This window comes from Myotis nattereri, assembly GCF_964212035.1.
Source record: "Myotis nattereri genome assembly, chromosome: X".
NCBI classification, from domain to species: domain Eukaryota; kingdom Metazoa; phylum Chordata; class Mammalia; order Chiroptera; family Vespertilionidae; genus Myotis; species Myotis nattereri.
The window spans coordinates 106,945,552-106,973,109 of record NC_138078.1 but is presented as its reverse complement, the minus strand read 5'-3'; the positions used below and the strand labels follow the sequence as shown (position 1 = coordinate 106,973,109).

General features: G+C 34.3%; 1 protein-coding gene across 1 annotated transcript; it reads right to left on the bottom strand.

Annotated features, from left to right (window-relative positions):
- SLC6A14 (solute carrier family 6 member 14) lies at positions 1–25,554 on the bottom strand (the record flags this gene model as incomplete). Its single annotated transcript, XM_081081136.1, has 14 exons — positions 1–147; positions 1,541–1,708; positions 4,487–4,596; positions 4,840–4,939; positions 5,472–5,590; positions 6,701–6,826; positions 7,635–7,863; positions 16,104–16,244; positions 17,090–17,222; positions 18,375–18,513; positions 19,324–19,485; positions 20,980–21,111; positions 24,266–24,431; positions 25,507–25,554. The coding sequence occupies 14 exons, from the start codon at positions 25,552–25,554 to the stop codon at positions 1–3; spliced, it is 1,920 nt and encodes a 639-aa protein (XP_080937262.1).
- Positions 25,555–27,558: the final 2,004 nt, after the last annotated feature.

Below are 27,558 nucleotides of genomic sequence, written 5' to 3'. Positions count from 1 at the left end.
TTATTCTGGTTTGCCACTGCCACTGACAGTAGGTATTTCATGGTCAATCTCTTTCTTAGGATCCACCATGTCTTTATATCTCTCCCCACGGTGTTGTTCCAGGTATGGACCCCAGTTAGGAGCTGGTCTGCAGCAGCTTACAATACGCTGAAATGAGGGGGGGGAAAAGCTGTCTTAGAACTTAAGTGCTACAATCTGTAAATAAATATCAAAGCACATTTTTTTTAGAATGTTAAATTTCTTTGCCCTAGTCTCAGGTTGACTGTCTGGTGGGGATCTAAACCAGTGTATACCTGAAAAGTTTCAAGAACCAAAGAAAGGGAGTTCTAGGGTAAAACAATTAATCTAGATCCATTCTTGAATGGGCTTAGATATTTATTTTAAATCCAACTACTGAGCCCAGCTGGCATGGCTCAATGATTGAGTGTCAACCTATGTACCAGGAGGTTACGTTTGATCCCCGGTGGGAGGCGTGCAGGAGGCAGCCAACCAATTATTCTCTCTCATCATTGATGTCTCTCTCTCTCTCTCTCTCTCTCTCTCTCTCTCTTTCTCTCTGAAATAATATATATATATTTATATATATTTTTTTAAATCTGACTACTGAGCCTACCTTATTATTGCCCTATGCCCTAATGATGTGTCATAATCGACTCCATCCCCCTAGGCCTCCAAGGAAGAGGGGTGACTCAGGACCTAGTTTAGGTTCAAGATAATTTACCAGTCTAAAGATTCTATTAGGATATATATTATAAACAGAGTGGTGATTTTTTTTCAGACCAGGTTTTACAAATGAAGATTATAGATATAACACAAAAAAAGGTCATTTGCTTTGCTTTTGCATCATCTTCAGGAACAACTTAGTACAAGTGTAGACATGATAACTTATGTGCTAAGCACTCTAATAGCACCTGAGGCTACAGCAACAAACAAGACAAGACTTCTTCTTAACAGACCTTATAGTCTAGTACAAGGAGACACACAAATATATGTATAGTGTAATACAATGCTATGCACATAGTAATGGATGTTTGTCTCAGATACAGAAGTAGCCTAATGGAAAGAGTGATTAATTTGATCTCATGGTCATAAGCTCATATTACCAACATATTGGTAAGTTAATCTTTAGTTTGATCACAGTGATTTAAATGAAGTACAAATAATGTTAATTTTAATTGAATTTATTGGGGTGACATTGGTTAATAAAATTATATAGCTTTCAGAGGTACAGTTCTATAATACATCACCTATATGTAAACTAATAAAATAGAAACATTCTTATAGATATAGAGAAAAGACTGGCAGCTGTCAGAGGGAGGGGGTGGGGGTACTGGGTGAAAAGGGTGAAGAAATTAAGCAAACCCCCCCTCCCCCGCAAGAAAAAACAACTCATAGATAACAGTATGGTGATTACCAGAAGTAAAGGAGCTGGGAAAGGTAAGAAAGGGTAAAAGGAAAAAAAAGAAAGAAAGGGTAAAAGGGGGACAAACGGTGATGGAAGGACATTTGATTTGGGGTGGTGAACAAATAATGTACTTACTTGAATGATGTTTCCTTTAGCTTGAATTATTTTTATAATAGCCATAATTGGAATCCAAATAATGCAGAAAATAATCAAACACCAGCCTAAAGCAACTCCCCAGTCCGGGTATGGAATTTCGCCATAAGTAGGTCTATTAAATTTCACCAGTGACCAGATAAAAATTACCTGTGAAAGTTAACATATGAAAGGACAATGCTAAAGATCAGACTTTATTGCACTAATGATTCCAATTGCACTAATTATTAGCAATTTGATTCCATTCCTTAGAAATAATTTATCAAAAGAAATTACAATGAAAATACATTCAAGCAACTAAGATAATCAGATAACTAGCCAGAAGGTAACAATACTATGTGGACCAATCTAAATGACTTATATTTGGCTTTGAATAGATTAAAATTAGCACCTCCGCATATTTATAAAAAATACAATACTTGTCCAACATGTATTTCAATAAAATACTTTACCATAAAATATAGCAGACTGTAAGTAAAATAATATCTGAGATATTCTGTTAATGAACTTATAACTTTTATTTATAATAGCATGGTTTTATTTTAAACCATTAGCTAGCGAGCATATCAATTAATTTAATGAGAATGTAAAATACACTTTAGTGAACATGCTTTGCTCCTTGCTTAGCAATTATTTCTATTATTTCTCACTGCACAGAGCATCCCTTACTCCAAACCCAAGCTCACACACATTCACTTATTAGTATTACATATATATTTACCAAAGCACACATCACTTCCAGCCTCTTGAGAAAAAAACAAGCTCAATGTGTGTTTGGTAAAACAGTGAAATCTGAATCTTAAAGCTGAAACACGTTAAGGCCACGTTTTTTAAAAAATGCCTTTAAAAAACACGTTGCAGCATTAAACTAATTGTGTATTTAGAAATCTGTAAAACAAAATCAAAACCAAAAATCACCTAGTAGTTCCTCTAAATTTAGTTTAAATGTATTTAGAATACAAGAATCTTTATAAAATACTCAAATTTCATTTTATAATTTAATAGATTTAGTTAATTACAGAAATTTAAATATATTTTACACTTACCATAATTTTACATAGCTAAAAGAGAATAAATGAGGGATAGTGGAGTCTAATATGCATAACTTTATATAAATGGCTTATGATGTATGTCATTTAATATTTAATACTTTTGCATTTATAAATAAACTCAGTTGTCACCCTGACCGGTGACTCAGTTGGCTGGAGCATCATCCCATACACCAAAAGGTTGTGGGTTTGATTCCCAGTTAGGGCACATACCAAGGTTTCCGGTTTGACCCGGGTCAGGGTGTGTACAAGAGGCAACCAATCCATGTTTCTCTTTCACATCAATTTTTCCCTCTCTCTCTCTCTCTCTCTCCCTTCCTCTCTCTCCAAAATCAATAAAAACATATCCTTGGGTGAGGATTAAAATGATAGATGATAGATAGATAGATGATAGATAAATAGATAGATAGATAGATAGATAGATAGATAGATAATAGAAGATAGATGATAGATAAATTCAGTTGTCAAATTTATCTAATCAAAGTTGGCTGGCTAAAAGACTAGTTAGGTATTCTAAATTTATAAGGATTTTATTTTATTATGGAGACTTGTCAAAAAGGCCAAACAATATTTAGTAGCACTGTCAAAGTCATTTAGCAAAAAATATGGGGCATACAAATATTTTAATTCAGCACATCTAGTCTTAAACTGCTCACAATTTAAAACTGACCTTATAATGTTAAACACACACACACACACACACAACTTAATTCCCTCTAAAAATAAACATGAGACTTCAGATGTGAAGCAAATTCTAGATCAAGTTATTTAATGGTCTTTTGTAGGAAAACCTTTGAAGCATGGAGGCAATAAGAACCAGAACACATCCTCTATGAAGCTTTGTAACCACCACACATCCACCGTTATCTCTAGTCAATAGTAATTTCCATCCCATTATGTGTTATTTTGGCATTCGGCCTTTACTGCCCTGAACTGTTATTTAAAGACTAGAGGCCTGGTGCACAAAATTTGTGCATGACGGTGTGTGTGGGGGGGGGTCCCTCAGCCCAGCCTGCACCCTTTCCAATTCGGGATCCCTCAGGGGATGTCTGACTGCCAGTTTAGGCCCAATCCCTGCAGTCAGACATCCCTCTTGCAATCCAGGACTGTTGGCTCCTAACCACTCACCTGCCTGATGCCCTAACTGCTCCCCGGCCAGCCTGATTGCCCCCTAACTGCCCTCCCCTGCTGGCCTGATCTCCCCTAATCGCCTCTGCCTCAGCTCCTGCCGCCATGGCTTTGTCCGGAAGGATGTCCGGAAAATGTCCAGTCTAATTAGCATATTACCCTTTTATTAGTATAGATAGTATGTCTATATGTCATGTCTTCCAGAAGACATATTTTGCTTTCCCTCAGCTCCTAAATAGCAACTGTTGAATTTGTTAACATAAACTGGTGCCTCTATTGACAGGTGAGTTTCTTTTAGTAATTTCATATACTAAGTACCTCCCATAAAGAGAAAAAAATATGCATTGGAATCTTTGTTGATTCTTAGCAATTAGTATATTTAGAGTATGGGTTATATGCATATTTGTATTTTTCTGTACCTAGCATATTTATTATAGAATGAAAAAATGAATGATTTATTTTTATTTGTCCTACTGGTAATTCTTAAATATGTTAGAATTTTAAGTCTATAGGAGCCTGTCTATTTTCTCAAATAGTAAATGTTTAAACCTATGGGCTCAGAAATAATACTGCAAAGACATTTTAATTTAGGCAACTTGGAGGCACCAGTCATAAAGCAAAAGTTGAAAAATCATCAATTTATGACATTTGTTTGCCTTTTTGTCTTCAATGTGAGTTATTTTTCAATTTTATCTCAGAGATGTTTAAATATATATTTTTTATACTAAATTAATGGAATATTAATACTTACAATCAAAAGAACAGGCGTAATGACAAACCAGCAAGCTCTCCACCATAGCCAGAATATCCACCTTTTTGCTCCAATCATCATTTCTATATCTTCAATGAATCTGTTCCCTCCTAACAAAACAACCAACAGAGTGAATTCAGTCCTTGCTCATGTGTTCCTCCATTAATCATTGTGGCCTCAAGTTTTGTCTGAACATTTTCCTATACTACAGCAATGAAGGATACACATTTACATTTTATTTATACTATATTTTTACCAGTTATATTATACTTTACTATTATAATACACACAATGGAAAAGAATAAAACTAAATTACTTTAGTAGAAAGAGTAATTCTAAGAGTTACCACTTACCATAAATCCAGATGATTCCTATTAATTCCAGTATAGCTGCAATCATAATGCCCCATCCAGCACAGAAGTAGTCAATCAGATTAACCCAGTAAATTCCAGCCTATCAAAACATTAATTACTTATAAGTATATTTTAATTGTTTTTATGATTTATTAAGCATTCAAATTGAATTTATTAATTTTATTTTAGCATATGCTCCTTGATTTCACCTCTGCCAAAAATGTGAAAAGGAATGTTTTCAAATGTGAACACAAATATGGATTTAAATCTCAAAAATGATGTCTTTTTTTCTGTAAGATGTAACTTGGAAAAAAGCATTTAGAATAGTTAATTATTAAAATGATATGTGTATTCTGTAATAGTGGCCAATAAATATAGTGTATGTTTAAAGTCTCTAACTTGATTGTAATTGGGGAAATTGTTCATTAGTGAGCTTCCTGCCCCTCTGCAAAATATACTTATTGAAATTGTGCTATAATGGCAAACAATCTGAACTAAAATTCAGAAAACCTTGATCCAAGTCAGACTTGGACTTGTCATTAAACATTCTCTTAAACTGTGGTTTTCTCATTGAGATTATAAAGTATGTTCCAAGTAATACTTTGTCTATGGAAAAAAATACTATAATATACCTGAGTTACACAGACGAGACCAAGGAGAAACAAAACCAGGCAGCAACCCAAAGTTATGGGAATTCTCATTGTCTTCATCACTTTGGGAAATAAATCTTGAATTGTTGTTGTAATTGTTTCTTCAGAAGGGGGAAAAATGGCATGTTATATGTCAACTCATTTGTCAATAAGTTTAATCACAGAATTCAACTTCTATTAATGAAATTTACAAATATATATTGAGAAAATAGTCTAGCCTTAATTGTAGCTTTTAAAAACCCTTAAGATCCTTTCTCTTGGCAGTCACTGCTTGTCGGTTCTGATAAAAATCAAAGGCAGCTCGATTTGTCATTTTTAGTTTGTTTTATAAAGTTTTTCATTGGTAGCAACTATAAGGTAACAGGTCCCTGGGGGCTGAAGTAGTTTGAAAGAGTTATAGGGAAGGAAGAAGTCTAATACAACTTTTTAAAAAGGTGAGTATTTGACTAAATAACATGGATACAGAAAGGCCTTCCAGGTTAAGAAATAAATGTATTCCCATAAACCACCAAACCCAATCATTGATTATTTTATACAAATAATTACAATAATCTAAAAATCTTATAGAAGAACTTGAACTTCATATCAGTATATTAAGAAATTAAAACCAACCTTTAAAAAAGAAAAAAAGAAAGTGTTCATGAAACAGGGTATTGGCTAAAAGTAGAAGGGTGTTTGAGTGAAAAGATTAAGAAATATACTTGAAATTTTCGAGAGCTTTGAAAGTCAATTAGAGGAGACTGGACTTTGCCCCATAAACAGTAAACTATTAAAATGTTTTATGTAAGAAGACAATATAATAAAAACTGTTTCAGAATTTTTTGGTGTATACCTAAGGAAAATTTTTATGAATACATACAGCCATGTGCAAGAATAGCCATTGCAGTAGTTTGTGTAAGTTTTAAAAACTGGAAATAATCCAGTTGCCTGTCACAATGGCAACAAATTGTGAATTAGCTAGACCTATATGTCTATGTATCAACATTTTTTAATATCTGAAGCAAATATAATAACATATTAATGTTTGTTCCTTTTGGGTGTTTGATTCATGAATACTTTTTATTTTTTAATTTAAGTTAAAAATTTTCAGAAAGATTTTTCTGAGAGTAAAGCCTAGGGGGGCAACAAGGGTTAAGAAAAAGATAATTTTAAGTAGAAGAAACATGAGTACAATATAAAAGAGATAGGCTAACAGTGGGAGTCTTACTTACCAATGGAAGCAAACTGAGAGTCGAGACCCAAAGTCAAAAGCATGAAGAAAAATAATATAGACCAGAATGGTCCACCTGGGAGTTGGGCTAGAGCTTCTGGATAAGCAACAAATGCCAAATCAAAACCTAAGAAAAATGCATGACATTTTAATTTAAATTAGTTGCCAAAAAAATTCCCATATTTGGACATTTTCAAAATAAAGTACTAGAAAAATCTCATTCTAATTTGGTAACACAATCCATGAACTATGTTTTTAGCAACTATTTCACTTTCACTTTTAAAAATATTTGATTTGGTTACGATGTGAATCCATGATGTGAATTAAGCTAGAGGTGTCAATTTTAGAAATGGTACATTTCTCACATAAGAAATCTTAATTATTTCATTGATTTTGACTCTTATTTTAAGATTGATGAAGAATAATATCTTTCTTAAACTCCAGAAACCTAAATTATCTTACCCTAGAAATTCTAAAAGAATCATTAACCAAATGATGTTCAGGTTGGACACAGCTGGGCAAAGTCACTTGGGTTTCTAACTATATGATATTAATGTGTGTTCAAAATTCAGATCAATACACACACACACACATATATCATCGCTTTTATATATATGCATACACACAAATAAAGATAATGCATGTAAGTGCTTATCATGATTTGTGATACTTATAATTGTGTAGGGAGTAATTCATATTAAAAACTAAACAAAATTCAGAAAAAAAAATCTTAAATTGTTCCCTGGTATAGTCTTATTTTCTCAAACATTTAAGAATTACTTCATTCTTAAAATAACCAAAGTATATAAGATGAAATAAGGAATGCAATACCCTAAATCTTGAGTGCTTTAAGTAAATTTCTCTAAAATATATTAGTATTGCTTAAATGAACTACATTGAGTTAATAAAAATTAATAATATATAGCATTCCATACCTGATTTTACAACTTGAGATACTTCCTGTCCAGAGATGTGAGCCATGTGTCCCAATATAGAAAAAATAGCAAATCCAGCAAACACACTAGTGAGGCAGTTTGTCAAACATACCACAATGGCATCTGAGAAGCAGTTATTATTGAACTTATTGTAAGATGATAGAGTAGCTAAGCCACCCCAAGCCACTGAAAGGGAGTAAAATATCTGTGTGGCAGCATCTTTCCAAATCTATGAGAAAATAAGTTGATATTTTAAAACATACACTCTTAATTTTCATTTGCATAAAATATTTTATATATACAAATGAACAAATATAATACCCACTACTCAGCTTAAGGAATAAAATGTTATCAGTCTTTTGAAGACTCAGTTTCCCCCTTCTTAATCTTATCACCTCCAGTGGTAACTGCTATCCTGACTTTTGTGTTTATCATTTTCTTGTTTTTCTTTGTATATTTACTACATAAATATGTAAACTTAAACACAATGGCATTTAGCTTTGCATGTTTTTGAGTTTATAGAAAAGTTTTCTTAATACATATTAACTTATACAACTTCCCTTTTCAGTCAGTATTGTATGAAATTTATCCCTTATCAATTTGAACCATAAGGTATTTCAATTTTATAAGTCAAAAATGAAAGAATATAAACAAATTCATATGGTCCAGATATATATATATAAACATTTTTTACTGCTGTATTGCCCCACTGTGTATGCCACACTTTACCCTTTATCCTGTTGATGGACATTTGGTTTCTTCAGTATTTTGCTATTAGAAACAATGTAACTGTGAATATTCTTGTGTGTGTCCTCATACCTAGTTGTGGCACTGTGATGTCATAGGGTATAAGAATCTTCCCCATTCCTAAATATTGCCAAATTATCCTTCAAAGTTGTTGTACCACTTTGCACTTCCAGTAGCTGGTTATGAGAGTTCCCATTCCTGCACATTTTTTGTAACATTGGTCAGAATTTTTAATACAGTCTAATCTAGTGACTGAAGTGAGAGTTGATTACCCTAATGACATATGTTTTGGCATGTTTTTATGTGTTCTACTCCATAGTTGTTGTTTTTTCTGTGAATTTCCTGTTCATGTCTTTTGCCATTTTTGTGTGGCTTATTTGCCTTATTGGATCTCTATGAATATATAATGTAATTTGGATTCTAACCTTTGTCTATTATATATGTTAAATTTTTTTCTGACACTTTGTGGTTTATTTTTTTCACCTCTTAACATTGTGTTCTTAAATGAAACAAAGATTTTGTTGTTCTTTTAATGTAGCAAAGGTTGTTCATCCTTGCCTGTTTGTATTGTCCTTGATTTCTCTGACTTAAAAAATAATCCTTAAAAATAATAATCCTTAACCCAAGGTCATAAAGATACTATGCTATATTTTCTTCTAAAAGATTTAAAGTTTTGCTTATATTGTTAAGTTTCAGTTCACCTGAAATTTATATTGTGCATATTAAATTGGAAATCCCAATTCATTTTTCTCCAAATGACATATCAATGTTCCAAAGATAATTGATATTATCAACTGTACAATTGAATAGTTCATCCTTGCCCCCACTGATTTTCATTGCCACCTCTGCCACATATCAAGTTCCATGTATTCATTAATATTTCTGAGATTACTATTATTTTCCACTGGTCTGTATGTCTATATCTATGTTAACACTGTACTATTTTAATACCTATAGCATTATAATATTGTTTCATATCTGGTAAGACAAGTGTGCCTCACTTCCTCAAAAACACCTTGTTTTGTTTTTTCTTTTGCATTTTCCTCTTTCACATAAATTTAAAATCAGTTTTTAAGTTCCACCAAAAAGACAGCTGTGCTGGAAATGTATTGGAATTCTTACATATCAATTTGGAAACAATAAATCATAATTCTTAACATGGATAGTTCTAGGCAATTTTTGAACAATAATGATACATTGAGGCAGCCCTTAGATCACCCCATTCTCTCATTCCATGTGTTTTGTTGTTGTTACTCCTCACCTGAGGCTATTTTTCATTGATTTTCAGAGAGAGTGGAATGGGAGGGTGGGAGAGAGGAGAGACACAGAGAGACACATCAATTGGTTGCCTCCTGCACATGCCCCAACCAGGGCCAGTTATCGAGCATGCAACCAAGGTAAATGCCCTTGACTGGTATCGAACCCAGGACCCCTCAATCTGCAGGCCAATGCTCTATTCACTGAGCCAAACTGGCTAGGGCCCTCATTCCATGTTTTGATTAGAGCCTCATGTAGCTGGTCTCATCACTTTAAGTAGCATCCCCATTCTTCATCTAATCCTACCCATTTATTATTTCACAATTACCCCTCCTATGTATTTGCTAAAGGACAGTGATTAATCTTAGAAACTAATCTAGATAAATCCATTTAACAATGAAATTCTGCAGCTATAACATTACCCCAAAGAAAAAAAAATCAAATTGTGCAGATTTTAAATAATAGAGTCGGCATATACAGGGTGCCCCCAAAAATGTATACCCACTTTTAACCGATTATTAATTCCAATGGATTAAATCTGAAAAGAAAGAAACATCAATTGAGCTACCAGCTGTTAAAGTGTGTATACATTTTTGGAACACCCTGTACTTGGGCAAAAATAATTTTTAGTTTATCTGAAAACAGGACTCATCAGTGAAAGCAGGCAATATAACAGGATGAGTAGTTCTAGCTCCGGAGTCAAAAAGAATGAAGTTTATATCCAATAACTCCCACTCTGTTTTTCAATGTATTTAACATCTTTAAACCTGTTCTTTCATCTATAAAATGGAAATGGCAAAAGTAACAATTTTAATGTATCCTAGGAATGATGTGAGGCGCATGCAAAGCAATTAGCAGATGCTCAGTAGTAGCTATTGTTGTTATTATGAAAAAAATCATAAATTGATACTTGTTGTTTATGGAAGTTAAAAACAATAATTTTCTCCCTGAAATGTATATAATCTATTTTCAATTACAATAGAAATAAAGTTTTTAGGCAGTAAAATAAATATTACTAGGTCTTCAGAATACAGCTTGATGTTAGATTATTATTGCACTATAATTGCTTTATAATGTCAGGAAGCCAGTAGGAAATATATGAATAGATAGATAGAACATGGTTATTTTACTTAGATGTAATAAAAATATGTTATAAATAAAGTACTCTCTTTTTTCTTAGGCAGTTGTATATGTTAAAAGATAAATAACGTGCTTATGTTGGTCTCATCTTCTTTTAGTTGATATTATGTTTTCATAGGTGAATTAGGGGAAGCTGGAAATGGTATGGCAGGTGTGAGTCATAATGTTTACCTAAGGTTGTAAAGAACACTGAAGCAAAATCCCAAACATAGTTGTAATACCCATGCCTACCAATCTCATAGCTATATACAGGATCATTGCTTTAGGAATTAGGAAATCTTAATTCAAGATGCAGAAACTGGCTGTCTAAACTTAACTAAATCTGAATCTTTTTGGGTCTCAATATTATCACTGTAAAATGAGTTAGTAAAATAATCACTGGAGACCCCTCTGGCTATACATTTGTATGGTTCTCTACTCTTCTAGAGATCTCAATAGAGATCACATAATCAATGATAAGGAAAAATATATACTTATGATCCCATGCTCTGTGGCCAGAGAGAAATTTTAAAAATCTAAGAAAAAATTCTAATTGCCAGCAAACCCCAAGAAAAAGAAGTGGAGGTAGTGCAGTGGGGAGGTGGGAGGATTAAATTTTATGTTCACAAAGAGCATTAGGTTTAGTTCTGATCTTATAAAGCTGCCTGAGGGGAGGGCAGAGGGGCAGACTGGATGAAAGGAGGTGAAGGGATTAGCCAAAGAACATATATGCATAACCCATTGACACAGAGGACAGTGTGGTGAATGCCAGAGGGAAAGGGGGGTGGGGATTAGGTGTAGAAGAGCAAAGGGTGGGGGGAAATGCGGATATCTGTAACAGTGTCAACAATAAAAATAAAGAAAAATAAAGCTAATTCAGACACAGAAACACAGACCAATATAAAACATTCATAGAATATTTTCAGGAAAGTTTCAAGGAACTGTAAAGCCCAGGTGATCTGAGTCTTGTAAAAGCCACTTAAAGAATAGGGAAAGGACTTTCCAACTATGATCAAAGTTATGATGTTGAAAGAAAATGAATGTTCCACTTCTTAGGGAAAATGTTGCATCTATAATAACATACAGGGATTGGCAAAAGTAGGTTTACAGTTGTTTGTATGAAAAAAGACATGCAGGTTATGATTGTTACAATGGATTTATGAACTCTGCTTTGAGTACTTACAACTGTAAACCTACTTTTGTCTGCCCTTGTAGTATAATATAATAACAATAATTTAAATATGTGTGTGGTCATATTTATATAACACTTTACCATTCCAAAAATGCATTAATAGTTAATCTTGTTTAATAACCTAATATAGAGAAGAATAACCTAATATAGAGAAGATAATGTATCTAATCCATATTTTTGTTTTTATTCATCATGAAATATGGTCTTTGAGTTGGGAAGAGATTAACAAACAATGTTAAAAGATGAGAGGCCTAAAATAAACAAAGAAATCAACAGATGGTCTGTGAACACATCAAAGCATGTTAATTTCCAAGATTAAAATCATAAAACCTCATAGGTCTAAACTAAGTTAGGGCTCTTGTGGTTGATTATGGAGTGAAAATTATTTGGCCACAAGAAAGGTAAGCAAAGATCAGAGATAGACACATCAATTTTCAAAAAGATAATAGATGGATTTCCATGAATAAAAACAAATTTATTCCATGAATAAATTTGACATGCTTACCAGAAAATTTCTATAATAAATAATTAAATATCCAAATTGTAAGTACAGGCATACCTCGGAGATATTGCAAGTTCTGTTGAAGACTACCACAATAAAGCAAATAACACAATAAAGTGAATATTGCAATAAAGTGAGTCAAATGAATTTTTGGTTTCCCAGTTCATATAGGCATTATGTTTACACTATACTGTAGTCCATTAAATGTGCAATGGCATTATATCTAAAAAACAATGTACATACCTTAACGTAAAATACTTCACTGCTAAGAAGCATCCCAGGCAAAGGGAATAAATGTGCAAAGGTTCAGAGGCAGAAACAATTTTGGTATGTGTGAGGAAGAGAAAGGAGGCCTCTCTGGCAAAAATGAGCAAGAGGACATTGGAGAGGTGGGCAGGCCCTGGTTATGCAGAACTTTATAGACTATCACAAGGACTCTGGATTTTGTGCTCACAGCCATGGTAAATCACTGAAGAGTGACTTATGAAATAAGGACCATACTATTGTAAGATAATCATAATAGTACTATGAGAACCCTTTGTATGATCTGCTTGATCTTTCTGAAAAATCTAAAACTGTTCTAAAAAAATAAAGCCTACTAATAAAAAAAAAAGTGAAACGGGAGGGGGGAATTAAAAAAATACTTTGTTGCTAAAAAATGCTAACCATCATCTGAGCCTTTAGTGATTAGTAATTTTTTTGCTGATGGAGGGTCTTCCCTCAATGTTCATGGCTGCTGACTGACCAGGGTGGTGGCTGCTGAAGGTTGGGGTGTCTGTGGCAATTTCTTAAAATAAGACAATGAAGTTTGCAGCATGGATTGACTCTTCCTTTCATGAACAATTTCTCTGTAGCATGTGATGCTGTTTGATGCCATTTTACCCACAGTAGAACTTCCTTCAAAAGTGGAGCCATACCTCCCAAACCCTGCTGCTGCTTTATCAACTAAGTTAATGTAATATTCTGTATCCTGTGTTGTCATTTCAACAACCTTAGCCACATATTCACCAGGTGTAGATTCCATCTCAAGAAACTGATTTATTTGCTTATTCATAAGAAGCAAGTCCTCATCTGGTAAAGTTTTACCAGAAGATTGCAGCAATTAGGTCAGTCTTCAGAATCCACTTCTAATTCTAGTTCTCTTGATATTTCTACCACAGCTGCAATTACTCCTTCCACTGAAGTCTTGATCCCCTCAAAATAATCCACGATAATTTGTATTAATCCCTGTTAATGTTGACATATATTTTTAATGTTGATATTTTGGCTTCCTCATGAATAACAAATGTTCTTAATGGTATTTAGATGGTGAGTCTTTTCCAGAAGGTTTTCCATTGATTTTGCTCAGATCCATCAGAGGTATCACTACCTACCTATGGCAGTTAAAGCCTTATAATGTGTATTTCTTAAATAATAAGACTTGAAAATAAAAATTACTCCTTGATTTTTCAGCTGCAAAATGGATGTTGGGTTAGCAGGCATGAAAACAACATTAAGCTCATTGTACAACTCCAGCAGAGCTCTTGGGTGGCCAAGTGCACTGTCAATAAGCAGTAATATTTTGAAAGGAATTTTTTTTCTGAACAGTAGGTCTCAACAATGGGTTAAAATATTCAGTAAACCATGTTGTAAACAGATGTGCTATCCTCCAGGCTTTGTTGTTACATTTATGGAGCATAGGCAGACTAGATTTAGCATCACTCTTAAGGGCACTAGGGTTTTTGGAATGCTAAATGAGCATTGGCTTCAACTTCAAGTCACCAGACCATCCTCTGAAGCTTTGAAGCCAGGCATTGGCTTCTCCTCTCCAGCTATGAAAGTCCTAGTTGGCATCTTCTTCCAATAGAAGACTGTTCCATCTACATTAAAAATTGTTTAGTGTAACCACCTTTACTATCTTAGCTAGATCTTCTGGATAACTTGCTGAAGCTTCCACATGAGCACTTGCTGCTTTACCACCTTTCACTTTTATGTTATGAAGATGGCTTCTTTCCTTCAATCTCATGAACCAACCTCTGGTGGCTTTAAACTTCTGCAGCTTCCTTACCTCTCTCAGCCTTCATAGACTTGAAGAGAGTTATGGCTTCCCTCGGGATTAGGCTTTGGCTTAATGGAATGTGGTGGATGTTTTGATCTTCTATTCAGACTACTAAAATTTTCTCCATATCAGCAACAAGGCTGTTTTTATTTCTTATCATTTGTGCCCCACCGAAATAGAACTTTTAATTTCCTTCAAGAACTTTTTATTTTTTTAATTTATCTTTATTGTTGAAAGTATTACACGTCCCCTTTTGTTCCACCATTCACAACTTGACTGATGCATGAGGCCTAGCTTTCAGTGTATCTTGGTTTTCAACATGCCTTCCACATTAAGCTTAATCATTTCTAGCTTCTGATTTAAAGTGATAGATGTGCAACTCTTCCTTTCACTTGAACACTTAGAAGCCATTGTGGGGTTGTCAATCAACCTGATATAAATACTGCTATGTCTCAGAGAATAAGAAGACCCAAGAAGAGGGAGAGAGACAGGGGAATAGCTGGTGGGTGGAACAGTCAGAACACATGATACCCCGAAATATTTATAATAGTAACATGAAGCATAACTGGTCGCAGATCACCAGAACAAATATATTAATAATTTAAAAGTTCGAAGTATTGGAAGAATTACCAAAATGTGACCGACACATGAAGAGAGCAAACGCTGTTGGAAAAATTGTGCCAATAGACTTGCTCAACACAGGGTAGCCACAAACCTTCAATTTGTAAAAAACAACAACAACATTATCTGGGAAGTGCAATCAAGTGAAGTGCAATAAAATGAGGTATGACTGTATTTAGAAAATAGCAATTACTGGAAATAAGCATGGTTGCACAAAGAACATCATAGCAAACTAAAACAAATATCCATTTGGGATAACACTACTAGATTTGACTAAAAAAGTGAAAGCATTTCACTTTTATCAATACAAGCTTGGTGTATAGACTACACTTATTTTTAATGTTCCTTACAATCAAAATTATAAAAGTATTTATGAACCTGTGATACCGACAGCCATTATCTTGAGGTGGACCAAAGTTAAAATAGGGTTACCCAATTCATATTCATGGCACATGTTTGTGTGTCTGGTAACAGTAACAATTTTGTTTATAGAATGATTCATCCATTTCAATTTTGTGTTTTAACTTGATAATCCATTCGGCAAAATGTGATTTTACTTTTTTTGGATATTAACTTTTGAAGAAAGTTAAAATATATATTAGTCTATTAAACTTTCAACTGCAATCTTTAAATCTCCTATGAGTTTATCCAATAAGTCACATGGTTGTAGTCAATTTGTAGGTATTCATGCATGAAATATTATTTGTCAGATTAATAAGCTCCAAATCTTTGTGGTCAAATAGAATCAGTTATATGAATAAAAGGACTTTTAGAGTCCTATTGCTAAAATGATTATCTCACTTCCAATAAGAGAGCATTAGTGTAATATAAATAGCTAAGCCAGACATCCTATTGGACAGAAACACTAATAAATTTAACTGTATATCTTTTGCAAGCTACTACATTATGATACTCTTATCTGAAACCAAAGATTTTTGGTATTTGCTTTTAAGATTTACCTTCTCAGATAATTTGAAATTCAAATTGTCTTACCTCAGCTTCCATAAGTTTTGTAAAATTTGACTGTGCTCCTATATAATATGAAATGCCTTGTGATGCACCCTCCAGAGTTGCACCTCGTATTAGCAGGATGAGTAGGACAACATATGGGAAAAGAGCTGTAAAATATACCACCTATCAAGAAAAACAATAGAAAGTTAATGTCATTTCAAAAGTGTGCAATTAAAACATTAGTTTGGAAAGTTTCCACTGACTTTGTGATATTCACAATATTTTTGTGATCTAGTAGCTTGTCTCATCACAACTTAACATTAACTGAATGTGCTAGATATTATACCAGGAATGCAAAGATAGTATCCAGTTATTCCTATCCTCAACTTTTTAAGGAAATTTCACTGTAGTAGTTACAAACACATAAACATCCATTTTTCTGGATGCTATACAACTTCTCACAGAGAAATTTCATGTTGTTCTCTGAAATTGCCATGATACTTTCTGAAAGTTTAAAAAATAAAACAATGAAGGGGAAAATATAGTGTTTTTCAGAAAGGGATTCTTTGCTGAGAGAGAGAGTTCTGAGTCAATTTTAGCAAACTTTAAGAGAATAATTATATAGTTGGTTTTTTATCTCCTCCAATTAGGGGAATCCTGGCATAATTACCCTGTAGAACAAGGATCTAGACTTTTGAAACTACACGTTGCAATATATAAGATGCTTATTTATATAATAGGACAGAAAATTTAAAAATATACTTGCAAGCCTCAGAATGCTATATCAGCTAGAAGGGTTTAAGTTTTGAGTAACTACACAACTCTAGTATTAGTTTGTGCTTGCTTTGTTTTATTTGTAACAATAGCAGTGATGTTATACAATTTTTAGAAGTGGGACGCCTACTTTGAAAGGCTTTCACATATTTGAATGTTCCCATTATAGAAAAGACATGCATTTGATAATGCTCATCAATGAACTACAATGATATTGGAAAACAGCTCCATCACTAATGCATTTTCCAAATTACCTTTCCAGAAGACTTGATTCCTTTAAATAGTGCTGCACCAACTATGATCCAAGCCAGTAGAAGACAAAGTGCTAAATACCACACAATTTTTCCTGTCTCATCCATTCCACTTGAGCGTTGGAGTGCCACTTTGCTGAAAACACATAAGCCCTTTTATGAACACAGAATCACCTGTCTTAATACATTGACTTTTGTCATACATTTTATCCAGTGGGAAGCTTCATGAGTAGTTTATTAACACATCAATGTCATGTGAACCTTTTATTGACATTGGAGGGGCAAAAATAGTACAATGAAAAGCCAGGCTCTGGGTTAGGTTTAAGTGAAACCAAACCAAAGTTCCAAACCCTGGAATAAAAGATTTACTGATTCCTTTAGCTATGATTTTGCCCTAATATTTCAAAGCTCCTTTTATGCAAAAAAAAATTAACCTTACATTAGATTATTTCATTTTACTTACTACAATATTTGTCTTAAGTTAAAATAACAAATATACCATTTAAAATTGCATTAAATGTTTTCTTATTTATTGTACTTATATTTATCATCAAATCTAAATGGCCTCACTATTTATAACTTTTTCAAAGGCTCTCTATCAAATTCTATGATTTCCACTAGGAACGTGAATGAATCTAGGATTTTAATTCTTAGCTTGGTCTTTGGGAACATTTTAAGAACCAAATTTTAAAAGGGTCACAAAAGAGCATTAATATATAGATGGGGAAGAACTCATTACAGCACTGTTCAAAGAAGTTAGGTCAGGGTAAAGGATAGGTGTATATTAAAGAAAATAAAGAGAGAGCATTTCAAATTAATAAAAGTAAATACAACTCAAAATATCTCTTTCTATCATATAGTGACCATTATTAGCAAATGGATAATAAAGAATCGCAGCCTAAAATAGAAATTTTATCCACAAATTACTTATCACACAACTGTTTATCATTAAAACTTGCTAATTATAGTCTAAAATTTGAATAGTTTTATTCAAATAAAGTCCCTAATTTATAGTTAATAGTGCTAAATAAATCATTACTGACAATGTGTTTCCATTTATGTAAGTAATTTATAAACGATAATTTTTTGACTATGAGCTAAATTTGCATGTTACTACTGCTCACACAAGATAAGGTAAACATCTGAATCAAATGGAGTAGAATTAGTTCCGCTTCCCTTTTCTCTACTTATATGAGTTAAGAAAAGAGCCGATTAATATTTTATTGTTATTCATAAAAAATTTTTTTAGTAACATCTGTTTAAGAAGTGGATCATCTAGGGTACTTACTTCCAATATTGTTCACTGGGAAGCTGCCCTGGTTGATAAATTTCAGTTCCATTGTCGCAGGTAAAATTGTTGAAGTCTACCCAGCTTTTATTCACATGGATGAGTGTCTCTATTTGTGTAGTCACATTGCAGTGAGTTACTGAAAATTATAAAAAAGAATGCACATACAAACACGTACTTAGTTTTAAAAGAGTACTTTCCTGGAAAACAAGTTTTCATGGTAAAATATTTAAAGTACAGTCTAAATTGTTACTTGGTGAAGGTAGGGTAAAAATCATACAAATGGAATAAGACATGCACATTCTGCATCTTAAATCTTCTCAACTACTAAGCTGGGAGTGAGTATGAAAATATTTGCCCTTTTAAACTATGATTATATTTCTAGTCATAAAAGCTATAAAATTAACAATAATTTCAGTTGGGATTTAGTGCTCTAAGGGACTCTTAGTATGTGGACTTATTTAACCTATATAGAAAATTACACCTTTAAGTTAAGAAGTATTGTCTTTACCACTTCACCCTCTGATATACAAAGGCAAATCCCAGTGGTAATAGTCTGCAATATCAATGCTACATTATTCCAAAGATTAGCAACATGTGGCATGGGCAATACTGACTGTCTCTTGAAACACACTACAATGACCATGGATGGTGCTTTTCTCTCTTTATCACTTTCCCATTATCTTTTTTCTCTCCTGCCCATGGCTAGGGCCTGCTAGAAATCTTCTAGTAGCCATTTAGCCTTACTGGCTGTCCTCAGAAATTAACATTGCATTCATCAATTTTCAGGTTATACATGCTCTATTCAGTTTTTATCAGTAACCCATGGCTCACTTAAAACTTATCCTAAATTGGTTAGAAAATAATCTAACCCTTTAAGCTTCTTAGAAAATATGAAAGAATGAAGCAGAGTTAACAATATTTTTAAAAATAAACAAATGAATTTTACCGATAGGTGATCTGCTACAGTTTTGATCTGCCCAATAAGAACAATTTTTCCATGGTAGTTCACTTCGAAAAGAAGCAAACATGTAGTAAATACTATAGGCAATTATGACATTGTAATAGATGGTCACAGAAACGGATACCAGGACCATTGTAATTCCCACACCTGAAAAAGAGAACAATTAAAGTTTTAAAAAAAAGTGAAGTTTCTTTTGCTGGTTCATAAAAAGCTGCATCTCAATTTCCACAAAATCTATTTTAAAATGAGAAGGCTGTTTCAAATAACTTTTTCTTTTGGGGTGGGTAGGGAGGCAGTACTATTGTCTGAATAGTTTTCTTCTCAAATTTCAAATTATTTTGATGATTAGCTTTCTGAGACAGTTTTTCAGTTGGTTAGAGAAAAGTTCTAAGATCAGGGCAGAAGATGGTACTAATCCATTAAATTCAGAGAAGGAAAAATACATGTCCATTACTCTTACTTATGAAGTCTGTAAAGTCTTGTCAGAGTGGGTACTATTCTTAAAAATAATAAAGAAAGAAAAGAAAAACAAGTCAAAGCTCAAATTCTATTGACTCACTAACCAATACTTAATCTTCATCCATAAACCAACATTTTGACAAGTAAAAGATAAAGCCTATGAGTTAATGTCCTGAAAGGATAGTGTACACCATTTCTACAGTACATGTGAAGAAAATTCAATGACTCAGTAACAACCTGAATTTAAACTTCTGGAGTTTTTTTAACTCAGTAGTTTCAAAATGTTTAGCATACTAAATGTAACTCCTATGCTAAAACTAGTTTTTGAGGTAGCTTCCTTAATATTCCAGCAAAATATACTGTTTACATCACTATAAATTTATTTTTGATGATGCATTGAGGCTTTTACAAATAGTTTTCAGCTGCTAGCACCTACCAAAATAAGATATACCTACAGATAGAAAGGCTGTTTTATGTTTAATAACAATCAAGGCATTAAAGAAAAACTTTACCACCCCTAGCTGGTTTGGCTCAGTGTATAGAGTGTCAGCCTGTGGACTGAAGGACTGAAGGGTCCCAGGTTTGATTCCTGCCAAGGGCACATTTCCGGGTTGTGGACTCGATCCTCCCCCAGTAGGGGGCGTGCAGGAGGCAGCCAATCAATGATTCTCTCTCATTGATGTTTCTATTTCTCCCTCTCCCTGCCTCTCTGAAATCAATAAAAATATATTTTAAAAAAACTTTACCAGTGTTTTATTTTATTAAGAGCATCCAAGAAAAATAAAATTGTGACCTTTCAACTTTTCTGAGTGAGGCATTGTAAAAGATATGCAAAAGCAAGAAGGCAAAGACCACCTGAAGTAGAAAAATGCCAGAGCCACGAAATGAATGCACAGCAGGACCATGTGCCAAGAGAATTGAAAGGGTGAAAAATAGGAAAAGAATGACACCCTTACAACCCTCTCTAGTTCTTCCTTACCCCTTCCATATCTGCAGCCTGAGACAAACAGAAATAAAAATTAACATTTGATTTTTAAATTCTACAGTGTCAATATGCAGAAAATGTATGGGTCTTTGTCTTTAACCTGTCCAAATTTTAAACAGTTTTATTTCTCAGAGTGAGGACAGCTATATGCATGAATAGACCAACAATTATAATAGGAAACACATTTTAATACCAACCTCGAAACAATGGAAGAATATTCCAAACTGAAACTGGACCTAAGCTAGCAAATTGTCCCAGTGAACACTCTAGGAAGAACAATGGTAAACCAGCCAATGCTAGCATAATCGCATAAGGTATCAAGAAGGCACCTAGAAAATGCAAAAAAGAAACAAAGCACTATTATATCCCAAAATTTTGATGGCAATTAATAACCAGCATAACATTTTGAAAGCATTCTGATACAGTGGAGTCATTTCTGAGTTTAGGCCCCAAATTTACTACTTTCTGGGAAAAAGTCCTCGATTCTCTAAACCTATGAAATGAGGATGCTAGTACAGTAAGTCCTCAACATCCTTGATAGGTTCTGCAACTTTAAGTGAAATGACATTAATAAAACCAATTTTAATAAAACTAATTAATAGAACCAAGAGGTAAGTTCCTAGAGCAACTCATCAATATTATAACAAAACTATGTTGAACGAAACAACATTATTTGGGGACTGGCTGTATATGTAATGTGGTTGTTGTGCTTATGAAAAACAATAGCCCATAAGAAGCAATCCAGAGGAGTTGAATGATCATTATGTTTTAGAGCCAGACCAAATGAGGTATATATCCTGTTTCCACCATTCACTAGTTATGTGGCCTGAGGCAATTTACCTAACTTCTGAATCTAATGTTCTTCATAAATGGGAAGAATTATGTGTGACAACTCATCAGTGTATGGTGAGGGTTTAATTACAGAGCCTGTGAGAAAACACTTGGCAAAAATGGTAGGCGCATAGCATATGTTCCAAGTTAGTTTCCCTCCTTTCTCTTTTAAAAATAAATGGACTATTTTTAAGAAATAGGGTGCAAATGTTAAATGTGGTTCAGAGTGGAAGCCATTGCAGTTAAGGTCATTATTCTTCAAACCGTTATAAGGGCCTTCATTCAATTTAATAAGAAATTTATTGTTTTGTTAGAAGAGCCTGAACATTTGAGATGCATTCAGAGTTAGCTTTTAATTTTATGAGGACTAATTATCTCACATGTAGATTATCCAGGCCCCTTTTGATTTTTAAAAAAATATCTTTTATGATTTTACTTTTTTCCTGCCTACTTTTGGGGTATAATATTGCTCATTAGAAGTTTTATCATATTGTGGGTAGAAACAGGGACATAACACTAAACTCATTGATCAAGTATTCTAGAAGCCTAAACAAATTTAATAAGAAAATGTGAGAATCAGTGTATAAAAATGGGCTTTTGGATTATGTACATTTTATTTACCATGTTACATTTTTTCCTCATATATTTTTCATATTATGATACTGTAACATCATACCTGAGAATTACATTTTGAAACCCTCAAAATATATTTTACTAAAAATAATGAGACAATAAACTACTTGTTATTTACAAGTCACTAGTCACTAGAACATATGGACAAATATGCTTTTACAGATGTTGCAATAAACATACCGTCATTATTATGACTAATAGTTTAAGTCCTGTCAATGATATTTATGAAGAAAATATAATACAAAATATCCCTGTTTAAATACAACAGTAATCAAAGGCTTACTAGCCCAGTGTGAATAGTTTTTTTAGAGGGAGAAAAGGGATTACTTTCCCCAGTGCTATATATGGCTTTTCACCCATTATATTTTTCATTATTAATAACAAACATATTGGTAAAGTAATACAGTACAGTAGTACACATTGGTAACATTGCTGGCCTAGACTCTAAGGAAGTATAGTACTTCTTTTTCATAAACTGCTAAAAAGAATTTATAGATTAAAATGATTCCAGGTTTTAGCGTATTTTTAATTTAACTGACCATATTTTTTAATTTCTTTATTGATTAAGTTATTACTTATGTGTCCTGACCATATTTTTTAAATCGGCTTTGTAATATTTGACAAATTTGAATTTTATGTTCATCTTCTACCCTTGCGCAAAAAGAGAACGAAGCAATTCAGAGAGTCTAGATCATCTATTACCCAAAGGATGTGATCTTTAAAAACCGAGAGTTCATATAATGTATTAATTCTTAGAGAAAATGGTAAATGAGATAATGGCATACAATAAATGATATTATTGTATTTTGGCTATGTTTAAAAACTCTATTAAACCTAGTTTCATATAGTTCCTGAAAATTTATGGCAACTACTTGGTCTGTGTATGATGTCAAATTACAGGGAAATTCATATTCTAAAACTGAATACAAGAGGCTGGAAAGGAGCTTGAATGTTTCTTTTCACTACACTGGACCTTAGGATATAGACACCAAAAAGATTGTGATTTATGACCCATTTTCCAGCTCAAACGTATACCAAACCCATGACTAAATGACATAGGCTACCTAGGGGAATTTTTTGCCACACCACACTTAAAGTTTTTTATAAACAGAACTTCTTTCTTAAGTCTCTGAAGGTTGGTGTGAATCTTTTAAGGCAACCAATTAACAAGGAATATAAGATTGAAATATCACCACAAAATATCCTATTGTACCAAGAAAAATAATTACAGTGGCACAGTTTCACTTGTATCCAATTATGAAATATAAGGGCATGGCACCTCTATACTTCTAAAAGAACCTGTAATTACAAGTGAGTAAAATATGGTGTAAGTGAAAAGTTATTTCAACATTACTAGAGAATTATGCAACTCATTTTGTATCCCTTTGTGTGTTATCTCAGAATTATTTTTTCTTGTTGTTCTAATTGAGTCTTCCTTAGTAATTTCTGAGGTATAAACAGTATTATTTTGCAGAAATTAAACACCTCGTCTTGAACTAAATTCTATTGCATTTTAAAAGGATCTTCTACATAATCAATTCAATTAGGGATACATGTAACTGAATATTGCAGCTTCAAATACTAAACCTTTAATTATTTTTTAATCAACTGCTCCCACACCTAAATTTCCAAAACGCACACAAACAATTTACTTAAACTTCTTATTAGAACTAGAAATCACTGTCTTTTTCTAACACTAAAGTCTGAACAAATTATCACAGGAATGTATAAATTAAGAATAGTAAGTCACAGTTGGAGATTATACAAGATCTCAAATCCAAAACACAGAAGTTGTAAATATACAACTTTTATCATGTTTAGATGTGAGGATTTTGTGAAGCTACCTTCCTAACAAGCTAGCAATTTACAGTCTAATAATAAATACAGTATGCTTGTTTCCTGTTCTCCCACTAACCCAAAACATCATATACCTTTCCTCAGTTCTTAAAATATCCTTAGAGGCCTTACAGCACTCCACTTAAAGCTGGATGAGAAAGATGTGGGGGCAAGGGGAAATACCTCCGCCATTGTTGTAGGTCAAATACGGGAATCTCCACACATTCCCCAATCCAACTGCATATCCAACCATAGATAGAAGATAATCCGATTTATTGGACCAGTTGCCACGTACTTGATTCTCATCATTTTCATCAACATGGAAATTCTCAGATGACGCTGTCACTTTCTGGAGAAGGGAAAATATCAAGAGCTTGTCTTTCTACTATTAAAAATTCCACAGAAGCATAATTTCACTAATCGAGAGAGAGAGCCTGAAAACCGTAGAACCTGAGCTAAGGGGAATGCTATCCAAGGTTGAAGAAATTTCTGCTAATGACTGCTTTTACTTTACATTTACCTCTTGAAGTGAAAAAGCTCTGTAGGCAGATATTTGAACTACTTCTTCAGGTGAGATCATCCACATTTTGGTGGAAAGGTTACATGTGGCACGCAGTATGAAGGGTAAATAAAGGTGGACAAATAAGTTTGCAAATGGAAAAGTCTTAAAGATGAACTAGGTAAAACCCAATACTCTTGAGATTGTAGAAGATTTTTGAGAAAGATCAGCTATAGCTTCCACTAAAAACAAAAAAAGAGAGAGAGAGAGAGAGAGAGAGAGAGAGAGAGAGAGAGAGAGAGAGAGAGAAAGAAAGAAAGAAAGAAAGAAAGAAAGAAAGAAAGAAAGAAAGAAAGAAAGAAAGAAAGAAAGAAAAGAAAAGAAAAGAAGGAATGAAAGAAGAAATAAACTCCTTTTCTCATAGGCTGATAGTTTTGGATGTGGGGAAGTTTAACTTAACCCCTATCTTGGAGAGTAAAATCAGTGCTTTTCTGGAAGCCATAGGATAATATTCAGAGACAATTTCTCCTGTCCCACCAGGTGGAGCAGCTCTCTCTCCACTTCAGAGGAGAGGAGTTGTCTCCCAACCTGTTAGCTGCTCTGGGCTATGGAGGGTTCCTCAAGTCAGATAAGAACAGAGTATTTTCCTTTTTCTCCAGCATATGGACACAGTCTAGAGAGAAACAGAAAACAGGGTTTTCTGGGCACACTCAAGGCAGAGGATGAGGTGCCCCTGTCTTCTAGCTACTGGAGTAAGAGCTGTTTTATTTTTCCTCTACTCTCTGAAGACATCTCAGGCACACTGGACGGCAGTTGAAAGAAATGTGGAGAAGTAATAAGCACAGAAAGCAAAAACTGAGACTTGCCTCCCCTTAAAATTTTCCTTCCCAGGCCCTCCGTACCTCTGCAGCTCCCAGAACCCTACCTCTTTCCCTCTGCACTTGAAGAAGCTGGGGCACTTCAAGTTGTCCATTGTTCACTCACTCCCTCTGCTTGAGCTCCGCCTCGTCTCACAGTCCTGCTGAGCTGGACTGGTGGCAGGTGCACACTCCCAGTTGTTACCTGTCAGAGTGAGCTACCTTGTCCAGGGGTGGGACCATTTATGAAGCGAAGCTATCTCCTCCCCTCTCCGGAGCGACCTGTTGTGTCAATTACTGGAAGAGACCAACGTGTTTTTCCCCAGGTAAGCTAGCATGTAGCAATCCCCTGCCGAGCCCCAGGAAAAGGGCTGGGCTGTGAGAGAGCAGAGCAGCCCCAGCGAGAGGACTGACAGCCTTTGACTCAGAGCCCAGCAGGTGCCTTCGCAATCTCACCTGCTTTCCCAGGTTCCCAGCTTCCCCCTAGGCTCCTGTTTTACTCTAGTCTCTGTCCTGGGACCAAGTGCTGATCTCCACTGGTCTGTGGGGCCCATTCTGTTCCCCAAGATTTTCATGAATAGACCATACTACCCTCGGCGCTGGGGTTTCCCAAAAATTTGCCCTCACTAGAAAGCACTTGATCCCCTGAGGCAAACGCTGCTCCCAGAAGAAAAGTTCCTGAGTTAGGAACCTTGAAAAGCAGCCAATTTAGATACTATTACTCAGCTGGCTCTGACTGAAAAGAGCAAATTTGAGCCTATGTCTCAGGCACCTTTCTCAGCCTTCAGGAGGCATTGCCCTTTACAGGGATTGCTTTGTGTAGTACTTCAAAGACGTCAAACAAAAACAAATTATTGAGCAGTTTTATGGGAAATTCTAACCCTAACAAAAGACTCCCTTTTGTAAGAAAAGTAAGGCCTAGAAAGTAAACTAGAAGGAAGCATCGTAACTTGGTTGGGGAGGAAAGAATTATTTTATGCTGTTTACCAATGTAACACCTCTTAATAAGAAAACTCAAAAAATTTAAATGACATCTTCCCAGGTAAAAAGATTATGGCAGTCTCTGAAACAGTACAAATCGGGCACACAGAGATACCAGCAGAGAGCCAAAGTCTGTATCCTATGTGGAGCGCCTTTGTTCTCCGCTGACTGCAATAGAAATACGCCCTGGGGAATCTGGGCAGGTAAGGTAGAGGAAAGTCTATGAGGGAAGTGGGAAGGCAATAAGGAGAAAATATCAAGATATTTCATCTAAATTGATCTTGAACATAGATAAGTTGGTGAGTGTGTGTGTGTGTGTGTGTGTGTGTGTGTGTGTGTGTCTATTAGTATGAAATACTACTGATACAATCTAAAGGCTAAGATAAAGGAATTATAGCCTATCTTTGACATAGAAAAGAGGAGAGGAAGAGAGACTTATACACCTCTTTATAAAAGGATAAGCTGAAAAGCAAATCTAATAGCATTTACCAAACTATCAAAGTCCTGTATCAAGTTCTGTTTCCATGGGGCACTGCAAACAGGTGGTAACCATGGGAAGAGGAAGAGAATAGGAATCTTAAGGGTAGATAGAGTATGGGGATAGCAAGGCAATGGTTGTTGGCATGCACAGGAAACCACCAGCTATTTTCCCTGCCTATTACACAGTAGAAAAATTTCTACCAACCATGAGAGTTTAGAGCATCAAAGACATAACATTAAGGTAGAACTTATTTCAGAGAATGTGCTGTTGTTTACTTATTTGTTTTAGGGGATATTGTTCCCATTGCCATGCATGGCTTTTCATGACATGGCTCCTGTGTACCGTTTTAGTGTCATCTTGTGTCATTCTTTGCCTCAAACTCTTGAGCTTGTGTGACCTTTCCTATGTATGCACATACATGTTTACTTCTATACTCATGTTTTCTCATACTATTTCTACTTCTGGAAATTCCTGCCCTGCTCATTTGGCTAACAACTACTCATCCTTTAAGACTCTGCTTAGGTGTCACCTCCTCCAGGGCTTTCCACAGTGGTTGTACCTCCATTACTGCAGACTGTGTTTAGATGCCTCTCCTCTGTAATCCTAGGCTACCCGACACATATTGTACATTATGTGAGACTATTTGTTTAGTCCTCAG